We start from the raw sequence: 13,705 nt of genomic DNA on the forward strand, positions 1-13,705 counted from the left end.
ATACAGTGCAGTGTTGATTTAAAGAAAATAATCTTGAAATACACCAAGAGAACTAAAATTTTATGGGTCAAATGGTGCCATGGGGTGACTTCTCTTCCACCCCAATGCCTTCTCTTCTTCCTTCTCCTCCACCCCCATTGTAATTCCCATCATCATCATCATCATCCAGGAGCCTTCTACATACACACCTCAAAGTAAGTGAACTTTTCTACCATTTTTGTTGAATTTAGGAAATTTTCGGTGAGCTGGAACCAATTACCCAAAAACCCATTGAAACAATGGTTTCGGTTAACGAACTTTTCGGTTAACGAACGACCTTCTGGAACGGATGAGTTCGTTAACCGAGGGGTCACTGTATACATATATATACATATATATACATATATATATATATATATATATATATATATATATATATATATATATATATATTTGTTTTTGTTTTTATTTTCATGATCATTAAAATCGCCTCTAATCACAGTACATAAATTTACTTGATAGTAAGATTCCCTTTTGACCAGGCTACAACCTCCTTTTTGGGAGAATTTTCCTAAGACCTAAATTTAATTCACTAATATAGGTATTCCTAGAAAAAGTAAGTAGTATTGTGGAAATTTTGACACATAGCAGAATTCTGCTTCATCTATGACACATCTACAATATGTGAGTTTATGTTCAGTGACAAAGGCTAATAAATGCATACAGTATGATGCCCTACATTCCCCATACTTTTTCCTGTTCTCTGTCCAGTAGTGTAAAAATGTCCTGTATATGCAGTACAAATAAAAGACTTCTATGATATAAAAAATTTATGTCTTGTGTTCAAACATAATGGCGAGGGGTAAATGCCAGTTTTTCTTCACAGTAAGTGTTCTCTCTGTACTGTAGTTGATGAAATAATCATTCCCTGCCAAGTTTGTTAATGTTGGATTTCACTGTAAAACATTAACAACCAGTGTAATATCATTGTACGACAGAGTAAACTAGGTTGCAATTAATGACAGGAGATATTTGCTATTCTCACCTTGGGTCCACTACAAAAATGTATGGTTCATAGTAAGCACAGATGCAGATATTCACATATAAAAAGTTCTCTCATCTTGTCAAGGAAAATAATGCACTATCAAATACTGTTCGTACTCTGTATTATAATAATAGAGGTTTATTGCAATTTAAAGAGTACTGTATCCCTATTACTGTAATGTATTCCCTCATGTGATGCATAACCGAGGTTTATGAGAGCCTTAAAAGAGCCCAAAATGTAAGTGTGTTTACTGGCACACACTATGTGAGGGAACACCAAATCCACACTGTAAAAGCATTAAGAGCTATGTAAACTAGTCTAATAAATAACCAAGTGCTAAAAAATAAGTAAATAAAGTATATGCAGTGGCAGTTTTCTGTAAAGAATGACTCCTTCTCAGTGAGGTGAACAAATATGTGGTTGGTTCTGCATTCTTGCTGCCAGATGCAATGCAAGCTGTTAGAGTGATTAACTATTTTTCAAGTGCAATGTTTGCAACAGAAAAGTACTGCTGATCAACTGCTTAGTACAGTACCAGTCTTCAGTGTCACGGTAAATCCTGGGTGTTCACTACCAGATACTTGTCATGCATTAAACAAGTCATCTGAGTCAGACAATGTCATAAAAAAGTAAACATATAATAAAGTCATTATTACATTGTATCCCAAAATCATATTATTATTCTTTTATTTTGAAGTACATACAAGGATGTTTTGTTTTGTTTTATAAGTGTTCTGTAACCATTTTACTTCATCCCTAACTAACAGTTGGTTTATAATGTATTAAATGTAAGTGTTAACTCATCTCATGAAATCTAAAATGTAACTATGTATCTCACTTTCTCTCAATCAATATAAATTGAATATGTAAAAATTATACACAGGACATATCTAATATGTGAAAGCTTTTATCCATTTTGTAAAGTAGTCTCTCTTGACTTTTAGTGTTTTTTAATGAATAACTGCTTATTCTCAGAAATAAAAATCAACCTAAATTCCTTCAACATACCGAGACACATTTAAATGATGATAAACTCAAAAATTATTTTATATAAATTTTGTTATGAAACAAAAATGCCACAGGATCATATAATTACAAAGGTAATACCCAGTACCTAAAAAGCCCGATTCCATTTGATAGCTTGAATTATATCCATATAATGAACCCTAGCCAAAAATGTTGATACCAACTCATATTCTAGCTGTCCACCCTGACGCTCAGATGATCCTCCCCTCATTTCTTCCATTCTTTTCCTCTGCCCTCGATTCTTTTTTCCATCTTGGTTCTGAGGTCGAGACAGTCGAGCTTCACAAAGAACTTTCGTGGTAAGACACAACAGCCACTGCATTATCTAGAAGGTGAAATAGGGATTTATTCATGGATTAAAAACACATTAATGTACTATTTATTTTCTAATACAGGTTGTACCTCTCTAGTCCGGCAACCTCGGGACCTGACCGGTGCCGGACCATGGAAATTCACCCTATTCCTGGATAGATAGTGACTTGTGCTTATGCTTGGAAGCACTAGCACCACTTTCTCTGCATCATGGTCTCTTTGAAGACACATTGAAGGGTTAAATGTCGTATAGTAGCTTCTCAAATTTCGCGAGTTTTTAATTCTTAACGTATTTTATTGGAACACAAAAAAAAAAATAAATAAAAATTTTGACAGCGGAAACTTGAATTTCGACGGGTTTGAACGGCCCGCCAACATGCAGACGACGTGCATAATCGTGTAAACAGCGTCATTTCTCTTATGTACAAAAGATTCATTATTGTTTATTAGTGAATGTCTTTTTTATTGAATGAATGTTTATGTGTGCAAAATGAGCAATACAATTCATTAATAATACGTAGAATGTTAAAACACACGAGGAAATGACACAGCATTGTTTTCGTTGATTACAAAACCAGTGACTGACTGATTCTACATATAAAACTGAAGAAAATAAGACCTTGGTTGTAGCTGTAGTAAAATTAATATGGTTGTTTTAAGTAATGTTATTTAATGTTAATAAATGGAGCAATAGAAATAGCTAACGATAATGGTAAGGAAAAAAGAGAGATCGCGTATGTAAGTGCGCGCACGTGAAAACATTTCGTCATTACTTTACATAAGAATATGAAAGCAACACTTATTTACTGTTCATAAATATTTTAACTAATGTTTCTGAATATGTTTTTATTGAATTAATGCTTGTGTGTGCAAAATTAACAATACAATTTATTATTAATACGTGGAATATTAGAGGAGACGAAACGGCTACCGGCATTGTTTATGTTAAAGCTTACAAAACCAGTGACTCATTGGTTCTACATATAAAACTGAAGAAAATAAGACCCTGATTGTAGCTGTAGTAAAATGAATGTAAAAAAATTAATATGGTTGTTTGAAGTACCTGTTATGTTATTTAATGTTAATAAATGGAACAATATAAGTAGCTAACCATGAATGGTAAAAAAAAAAAGTGAGACTGCGCGTATATAAGTGCGCACATGTGAAAACATATCGTCATTACTCTACATAAGAATATGAAAGCAACACTTATTTACTGCTCATATATATTGAAGGGTTAAATGTTGTACTCTGTATAGACAAGCACACACACACAGAGAGAGAGAGAGAGAGAGAGAGACAGAGAGACAGAGAGACAGAGAGAGACAGAGAAGTATTATCGAAGCATTAATCACATTATCTATTAATTTGCTATTAATCGCTACATCACACATCAAGCACATCACATCAAGCATATCGCTATTATCATATTAATTTAAGACATCACACATCAAGACATCACATATCAAGACATCAAGACATCAAGACATCACATATCACATATCACATATCATACGTTACATCATATTATCAAGATATCGCATATCATGGAGCATCAAGATAATACATTATCGGGCATATTTACATTAATAAGACAAGAGACAGAGACATTAAGAGACAAGACATTAAGAGCATTATATCAGAGACAGAGACAAGAGACAGAGACAGAGACAGAGACAGAGACAGAGACAGAGAGAGAGAGAGAGAGAGAGAGAGAGAGAGAGAGAGAGAGAGAGAGGAGAGAGAGAGAGAGAGAGAGAGAGAGAGAGAGAGAGAGAGAGAGAGAGAGAGAGAGAGAGAGATATATATATATATATATATATATATATATATATATATAGAGAGAGAGAGAGAGAGAGAGAGAGAGAGAGAGAGAGAGAGAGAGAGAGAGAGAGAGAGAGAGAGAGAGAGAGAGAGAGAGAGATATAGAGAGAGAGAGAGAGAGATATATATATATATATATATATATATATATATATATATATATATATATATATATATATATATATATATATATATATAGAGAGAGAGAGAGAGAGAGAGAGAGAGAGAGAGAGAGAGAGAGAGAGAGAGAGAGAGAGAGAGAGAGAGAGAGAGAGAGAGAGAGAGAGAGAGAGAGAGAGAGAGAGAGAGAGAGAGAGAGAGAGAGAGAGAGAGAGAGAGAGAGAGAGAGAGAGAGAGAGAGAGAGAGAGAGAGAGAGAGAGAGAGAGGTAGAGAGAGAGAGAGAGAGAGAGAGAGAGAGAGAGAGAGAGAGAGAGAGAGAGAGAGAGAGAGAGAGAGTCAAAAATGCAAAATAATCGATATAAATTCTAAAATAAATTCTAAAATGGGTGTCTCTTTTTCTTCTCAGCACCACGAGAACTCTCATTTTTACACTTGACAGCCATTTTAAAGGGAATTACAAACAAAAATTTTGTCCGTACACAGCGCAATCACTAATGTCGGGACTCGAAAATACGTAATGTGAAAAATATTTTATACGACCATGGCTTTCGTATGTCTGGGTTGTCGTAAGTCGAATATGTCTACAGTTGTTCAGACTCAAGTAGTATTTGAGCGGTGTAGTACTGGGCCTGGTAGCCTCTACTAGCAGATGATGTGCCTGCTTGAGTTTTAAAATCTTACAGTAATATCTCGGTTAGCCGTTATCCCTCAGACCCGGAACTCTCCGATAGCTGGAATTGAAATTTTCTCGGAAAATCATTCCAAAAGCCGGAATTTTCCAGAAAATTCTGGCTTTGGGAACGATTTTCCAAGGGGAACATTTTCTGGAAAATTCTGAGAAAATTTTCCCAATATGTACCTGGAAAATCCCAGAAAATTCCAGGGATGGGGGAGTTTTTTCCAGGTTTGAGAGATGGAAATCAGGTGCATTTTCCGGAAATTCCAAGAAAATTTTTCCGGTGACCCGGAAATTTCAGGGGATGGGAGAATTTTTCCGGGTTCAAGAGATGATGTAATGCACAATTTCTGGAACTTCCGAGAAAATTTTTCCGCTATCCAGAATATTCCGGGGATGAGAGATTTTCTTCCGGCTAATGGAGACATCACTGTATTACAGTACAGTACAGTACAGTGAACCCTCACTTTACACAGTTAATTCAACCCACAGGGTACCGCGGAAAGTGAGAAACGTGTAAAGTGAACAACATAACATATGGGATTAAATGAAATAGAGACCGGCTGACCCCCAAACTCCAATTTTCCGACACAATACCTATGTTCTAGTAAAAATAACATCTTAATTTTATGATGGTACATGCACACAATTAATACTTAAGAGAAATAGAGAAATACAGTCGCCAAGTTAATGTCCATTCAAATAATGGACTCAACTCCCTCCCCCTCTTCTCACACTACACTCCTGGCTCTTCCCTCTCTGAGAAATGTTTGGGGGGAAAACCACTAGATTTTAAGGTATAGTAATAAATAATACCTCAAACTAAAGTTAGGATAATATAATTGACATTGCTGGATTCCTTGTAAGACCAGGACTATTTTGAATATAAATGTCATATATTTTGCACAAAAGATAACATATTTACTCAGAGTAAAGAAAATACTTACATTAGATTTAAAATTTGTATGTCTAATGCAAAATCTATGATGTTTATATTCAAAATGATCATCAAATTGTAAGAATTCCAGCAATGTAAATTATATTCTGGCCGGGTAATTTGTATGAATTTTATGAGCTAAAACAAATATCTTCAATAAATAAACATAATATACTTACCGAAATACTATCTGTCAATCAAAATACCCCACCTCCCCCCCTCTTCCCACCTGCTCCCTGGGTCCCTCCCTCCCTCACCCCCACCTTCCCTCCCTACCAGAGAAATGTTTGGGTTATAACAGTATATTTACATTTTTAGTAATAAATAATACCTCAGACTAAAGTTAGGATAATATAATTGACATTGCTGGATTCCTTGCAAGACCAGGAATATTTTGAATATACACTTCATATATTTTGCACAAAAGATAACATATTTGCTCTGAGTAAACAAAATACTTGCATTAGATCTAAAATTTGTATGTCTAATGCAAAATCTATGATGCTTATATTCAAAATGATCATCAAATTGTAAGAATTCCAGCAATGTAAATTAAATTTTCGCCGGATAATTTGTATGAATTTTATGAGCTAAATAAAAAAATTATACTTCACCCGCGTAAAGGGGTACACGCACCGCGGAATGTGAGCATTCCGGTTTCGGCAGGGTACCGCGTAAACGTGGAAACGCGGAATGTGGGACCACGTAAAGCGAGGGTTGACTGTACATATTTAAAATAACTTAAATTTGTTTTATTTATGGTTGTACGGTATTTATATGATTAGTATATGTTTATGTTTTTTTCCATGTTTAGCCCACAAATGTAACCTAACTTGATTGGTTAGGAACCAAACCACCACTTATTACATTGACTTGTATGGAAAAAATTGCTCTGTTATTCATACAATCATTATATATTACACCCTCGATTTAACAAAATCCGATATAACAAACTCAATTTAGTGGAAGTAATTTTTTTTTATTTTTCACTCGATTTAGTGAACTAGTTTGCCAAATCAGACACATAATATGTACATAGAAACATTATTCATGGCTTACCTTAAACTAGGGGGTTCAGTGTTTATAAATTTTTTCTATAATTTCCAAACTTTTGACTTTCTCCCCCACACCACTTCCTTTCTGATTCTTCTGAGAGACTTTCAACATGATGTCTAAGCACAGTAGTTAGTTGACCAAGATGTAGACCGAGAGGTAGCAGTGAACAACACACGCGGTGGTGGCAGGTCACAGATCGAACAGTTGTAAACAAACCCCTCGCAGAGCATTTAATGGACTCATGGGTGAACTTTCATTTCAAATCTCAAATTTAGTGGTCATAGTTTACAAATTTCGTAGGGGCAAATTTCTATAACCTGAATGGTCATCAGCCATTTTTTTTAAACATTCGGGTTACTTATTAGTAACCCGGAAGCGCCCTCCGAGACGTAATCCATTTTTTTTAAACCAAATTTTGTTGGGTTACCATTTGGTAGTCCGATAATTTTATTGGAAAGGTCGGGATAAGTCCTCGGGTGTGGGTAGGCACCCGAAAGACTTATCCCGAATTTTCAAACTAGTTATACAGTAATACCCATGGTTTACGCGTTTCTACATTTACGCGGTACCCTGCCAGAACCGGAATTCCCACTTTACGTGGTGCATCTACTCATATATGCAGGTGAAGTATAATTGTTTTATTTAGCTCATAAAATTCATACAAATTACCCGGCCAGAATATAATTTACATTGCTGGAATTCTTACAATATGTTGATCATTTTGAATGTAAACATCATGGATTTTGCATTAGACATACAAATTTTAGACCTAATGCAAGAATTTTGCTTACACAGAGCAAATATGTTATCTTTTGTGCAAAATATATGACGTGTATATTAAAAATATTCCTTGTCTTGCAAGGAATCCATCAATGTCAATTATATTATCCTAACTTTAGTCAGAGGTATTATTTATTACTATACCTTAAAATCTAGTGTTTTCACCCAAACATTTCTCAGAGAGGGAGGAGCCAGCGAGCGTGGGAAGAGGGGGGGGGGGAGGAGTTGAGTCCATTATTTGAATGGACATTAACCTGGTGAATGTATTTCTCTTAAATATTAATTGTGTGTGCATACCATCATAAAATTAAGATGTTATTTTTACTACAACATAGGTATTGTGTCGGTATTGCGTCCAAAAAAGTGGAGTTTGGGAGTCGGCCCAGTCTCTATTTCAATTAATCCCATATGTTCTGTTATTCTATTTACGCGTTTCTCGTTTTACACGGACCTCCGCGGGTTCAATTGACCGCGTAAATCGGGGTATTACTGTACAGTTTATTATATAGGAAAGATATGAGATGAGCCAAATATACTGTACTAGGTAGGTTGCTGACGTAATAGTTAACAAGTGTCATCTGTGACCCACGCTGATAATTACCATGGAAAAAATTTCTCCTGCTATATTTCACTGTTGGGGTTGTTGTTCCGATTGTGTTTAGGTACTACAAGTTGTACCTCTCTAGTCCGGCCTTCTGTGGTCCGGAAACTCTCGTGGTCCGGAACGATTTTAGTTTGTCCAATAGGTAGATAAGCAGCTCTCTCTCTCTCTCTCTTTTTTTTTTTTTTTTTTTAATCTGAATTATTATTATTACTGGAGTATTGCATTTTCGCCCTTCAGGCTCCAATGTGGGTCAGTGACCTGTGCCCGGGTGGGCTAATCCCCGTAAAAAAAAACAACAACAAAGCCGCGAGAAATTAAGGTTTGTTTACATCTGGCAGTTCGGCTCTCTCTCTCTGTTTGTCTATACAGTACAGAGTACAACATTTAACCCTTCAATATATATGAACAATAAATAAGTGTTGCTTTCATATTCTTATGTAGAGCAATGATGATATGTTTTTACATGTGCGCACTTACATACGTGCAGTCTCACTTGTTTCTTTAACATTAATGGTTTGATACTTTTATTGTTCTATTTATGAACATTAAATAACATTACTTAAAACAACCATATTAATTCTTTACATTAATTTTACTACAGCTACAACCAGGGTCTTATTTTCTTGTTTTATATGTAGAACCAATCAGTCACTGGTTTTGTTATCAACGGAAACAATGCTGTCTCATTTCCTCGTGTGTTTTAATATTCTACATATTATTAATGAATTGTATTGCTCATTTTGTACACATAAACATCAATTCAATAAAAAAGAAATTCAGTAATAAACAATAATGAATCTTTTGTACATAAGAGAAATGACGCTGTTTACACGATTGTGCACATCGCCTGAACGTTGGCGGGCCGTTCAAACCCGTCGAAATTCGAGTTTCCGCCGTCAAAATTTTAAATTATGTAGTGTTTTTTTTGTGTGTCCAAATAAAAAACGGTGAATTAAAAACTCGTGAAATTTGAGAAGCGACTGTACGACATTTAACCCTTCAATTTGTCTTCAAAGAGACCACGAAGCAGTGAAAGTGGTGCTAACTTAAGAGCAAGTCACTATCTGTCCAGGAAAAGGGTGAATTTCCATGGTCCGAAAATTTCCATGGTCCGAAAATTTCCATGGTCCGGCACTGGTCAGGTCAAGAGGTTGCCGGACTAGAGAGGTACAACCTGTACCAATATTTGATTAGGTTACGTAAAATATTTTTTTTAGATGAAATGTTTGAACACAGGGTTAGAAAAAAGTGCCCAAATTGATTAATGATGTTTTCAATCATTCGATTTAAATCGTGTCAGTCCTAATTTACATCACCTGAACAACAATAAACAAAAGTTAAATATACTATGGACAACTTTCTAAAAGAAATTCTCTGTAATAGCTGTGCAACACGCTTGTAAACTATTATCAAAAGAAAATTATCTTATATTCGGTAGTTACCGCAATATATAGATAATAGATATTTGATTTTGTTTTATTTTCTCAGGCTGTCATTATAGCATTGTGGTATTGTTATTAGAGACCATCAAAATCCTTTTGCATATCTCTCTGAGGAGGAGTTCATCAAGAGGTATAGGCTGTCCAAGGAATGCATCCATGAACTTCTTGAACGAGTTGAACCACATATGCCTCGGTTAACGAGTTACCTTCCATAAGATTTTTAACTTCGGTTAACGAGCAATCCCTCGATTAACGAGTTTCTTACGAGCCGACCTCCACATGTTTTAGCTTGCATTTGGCGGTCCACCAGCTGTAGTATTAGTCCGCCAATACAGTAATCGGTTCTAGGGCTTAAATTCCTTACCCTTTTAGTAAATATCAAGAAGTTTATACTATTCAATCATTTTAAAAGTTTAATATTAAATTTTTTAGTCATTTTAACAATTTTTGAACATAATTGAAGGTATGGTCACTAGTTTGTGGCACGTCAACCAGCCTGCCAACACAGCATACAGGCGTCAGTCTTTATGTCTTTTCAGTGGAGGTAACATCTTGCTTGAGACCCTCTTCAACTAAATGCTTTTTTTGCTGTGTTTGCAAGCAAATTATTGGTCATTTTGAAATTTATTTTACATATTGACAATATATAATGCAGTGCAGTGTTGATTTAAAGAAAATAATCTTGAATTACACCAAGAGAACTAAAATTTTATGGGTGAAATGGTGCCATGGGGTGACTTCTCTTCCACCCCAATGCCTTCTCTTCTCCCTTCCCCTCCACCCCCATTCTAATTCCCATCATCATCATCATCATCATCCAGGAGCCTTCTACATACACACCTCAAAGTAAGTGTACTTTCCTACCTTTTTTGTTGAATTTAGGCAATTTTCGGTGAGCTGGAACCAATTACCCAAAAACCCATTGAAACAATGGTTTCGGTTAACCATTGTACTCGTTAACCGAGGGACCACTGTACAGTACAGTGCAGTGGAGTGCAGTACAGTATATGTAAAATTAAATAATTCAAACAATTTAGTATTTTGCTTGAAATAAAATATATACACATTTCTAAAGGCTTCAAAGTACAGTACTATACTGTACTGAAATAGTTTGCAAGTGTCAGAGAAATCCATAAACAATTTTAGTTCCTCTAAATAAGAACAAGCAGTAAAACCAAATTTACCACAGTACCTGTACAGTCCTGTATATAAATTAATAATACTGTAAACATACTTAGTTTGAAATTGCAAATACAGTTATTGCAATAATCAATCTTTAAAGATTTTACATGTACAGATTGACCCTCGTTAAAACGGAATAATAGGGGGGGGGAAGGGTGTCCGTTTTAGCCGATTGTCCGAATTAACCGATTTAAGGGTTAATATTGCATAATATTGCATTATACAGCTATGTGTATGTATATTTGAGTGCCCCGTCATAGGAGTCTGTTTTCCCTCACTTCAGGACGCCTGAGTCGTCCGTTTTCTCTTTATCTTAGAGTGCAGTACACCAGTGACTTCTTTATTTCTTAGTAATGACACAGAATTTGAAATTGTAACTGGGGTTGCAATTGTTGAGGCAACTTAGGTATGTCTGATTACAGCTGGAATATTCAAGATCCATTGTGAGTGATGTTTAAAGCTTCAACTGTCTTTATGGTTGGTAAAACTTGTCAAATCTGTCAGTATGAATGGCATGTGTGAGGCCTTGTGTTTGTACAACCGCTAAATATATAAATATATAATGTTATGGTAATTATCAGAAACACACATAGGCATGACTAGGTTTATTACAAAGTGATGAAAAGGGTACTGTAAAGTGGGTAGTCCACAAAACATGTAGCTACGTCTCTCTTTATTTGAGTGCCCCGTCAAAGAAGTCCATTTTCTCTCACTTCAGGACACCTGAGTCATCCGTTTTTTCTTAATCTTAGAGTGCAGCACACCAGTGACTTCTTTATTTCTTAGTAACGACACAGAATTTGGAATTGCAACCCGAATTGCAACTGGGACAATCCCAGAACCAGAAATTTGATACAGACAATTCAGTTTTCGTCCGATTTATCCGAAATTCGGATTAAAGGGGTCCGAATTAATGAGGGTCGACTGAACTGTATTGTACCTGTATTGAAACTGTCATTGAAGTACCAAAGAAATGTGAAATAAAAGAATGATTAAAATTACCAAATAAGTACAGTGGTCCCTCGGTTAACGAGATTTCGGTTAACGAGTTACCTCCCATAAGATTCTTAACTTCGGTTAACGAGCAATCCCTCGGTTAACAAGTTTCTTATGAGCCAACCTCAACAAGTTTTGGCTTGCACTTGGCGGTCAACCAGCTTTAGTATTAGTCCGCCAATACATTAATCGGTTCTAGGGCTTAAATTCCTTACTATTTTAGTAAATACTGTATCAAGAAGTTTATACTATTCAATAATTTTAAAAGTTTAATATTAAATTTTTTAGTCATTTTAACAATTATTGAACATAATTGAAGGTAAAGTGACTAGTTTAATGCGCGGCATCCAGCCTCTCAACACACCATACAGGCGTTAGTCTCTTTCTGTTTTCACTGGAGGTAACATCTTGCTTGAGACTCTCTTCAACTAAATGCTTTTTTTCTGTGTTTCCAAGCAAATTATTGGTCATTTTGAAATTTATTTTACATATTGACAATATATAGCGCAGTGCAGTGTTATTTTAAAGAAAATATTCTTTATTTACAACAAGTTTAACTTTAAAAAACAAGTGTTGACATTGTTTGAATCCAGCATGGGGCCTAAGAGATCAAGAAAAGCGATTTCAATCCAAACCAAGCAGGAAATCATAAAAAAACATGAACAAGGCATTAGAACAAATGCGCTATGCAAAGAATATGGCATGTCGACATCAACTGTGTCGACAATTCTTGCACAGAAAGACGAATTTAAAGAAGTGAAAGTGAGAGACAAATCTACAAGAGTGTTTAAAAGTAGATCCATAATTGCAGAAACTGAGAGGTTACTTCTCATCTGGATTAGGGAAAAACAGATGAAAGGGGATTCAGTTTCTACTGAATTCATTTGTGAAAGAGCCAGGGAGATTTACGAACATTTAAAGACAGATCAACCTGGTTCTTCAGGCACAGAATTTGAAGATTTTCGGGCCAGCAAAGGCTGGTTCGAAAAATTTAAGAAAAGAAGTGACATTTTCAGTGCTGTTAGGCATGGTGAAGCTGCTAGTGCTGATAAGGAAGGGGCAGCAAAGTTTTTCGTGGAATTTAAAGAACTGATGAATACAGAAAATTATCTTCCACAGCAAGTGTTCAATGTGGACAAAACTGGGCTGTTCTGGAAAAAGATGCCCAAAAGAACATTTATCACCAGAGATGAAGCCTCTTTACCTGGGAATAAACCCATGAAAGACCGTCTCACTCTATTGCTTGGTGCCAATGCTTCAGGGGATTTCCGACTGAAGCCTACGCTTGTCTACTACTCTGAAAACCCCAGGGTGTTCAAGCAACAGAAAGTGGTAAGAACAAAGCTTCGAGTTTATTGGATGTCCAACCGTAAGGCATGGGTGACAAGACAGCTCTTTAATGAATGGGTTGTTGATGTGTTTTGCCCTCCTGTCAAGAGCTACCTAACCACCAATAAACTCCCTTTAAAGGCTCTTCTCCTCATGGATAATGCTCCTGGTCATGACCCTGACCTTGCCAGAAATTTGGAGTATCAATTTGACTTTGTGAAAGTGTTTTTTTTGCCTCCAAACACTACATCAATCATACAGCCAATGGACCAGAATGTGATCAGCAACTTCAAGAAGTTGTACATGAAGAAAATGTTTAGGTGTCATCAGGCAACTTCCAATGATCCTGAACTAACACTGAAACAGTTCTGGAAGACCCAATTCAACATCCTGGAG

General features: G+C 35.8%; 1 protein-coding gene across 1 annotated transcript in view; it reads right to left on the bottom strand.

Annotated features, from left to right (window-relative positions):
- Window positions 1-796: 796 nt before the first annotated feature.
- The window catches only part of LOC121854128 (serine/threonine-protein kinase Pink1, mitochondrial-like), a 60,737-nt gene continuing 47,828 nt past the window's right edge, over window positions 797-13,705 (bottom strand). Inside the window, exon 12 of the mRNA XM_042348520.1 lies at window positions 797-2,375. Within this exon, the coding sequence (XP_042204454.1) occupies window positions 2,139-2,375 (237 nt within the window). The 3' untranslated portion in view covers window positions 797-2,138. The remainder of the gene's footprint in view (window positions 2,376-13,705) is intronic.

The sequence above is a fragment of the Homarus americanus genome, unplaced genomic scaffold (genome assembly GCF_018991925.1).
Source record: "Homarus americanus isolate GMGI-L3 unplaced genomic scaffold, GMGI_Hamer_2.0 scaffold46716, whole genome shotgun sequence".
Taxonomy (NCBI): Eukaryota; Metazoa; Arthropoda; class Malacostraca; order Decapoda; family Nephropidae; genus Homarus; species Homarus americanus.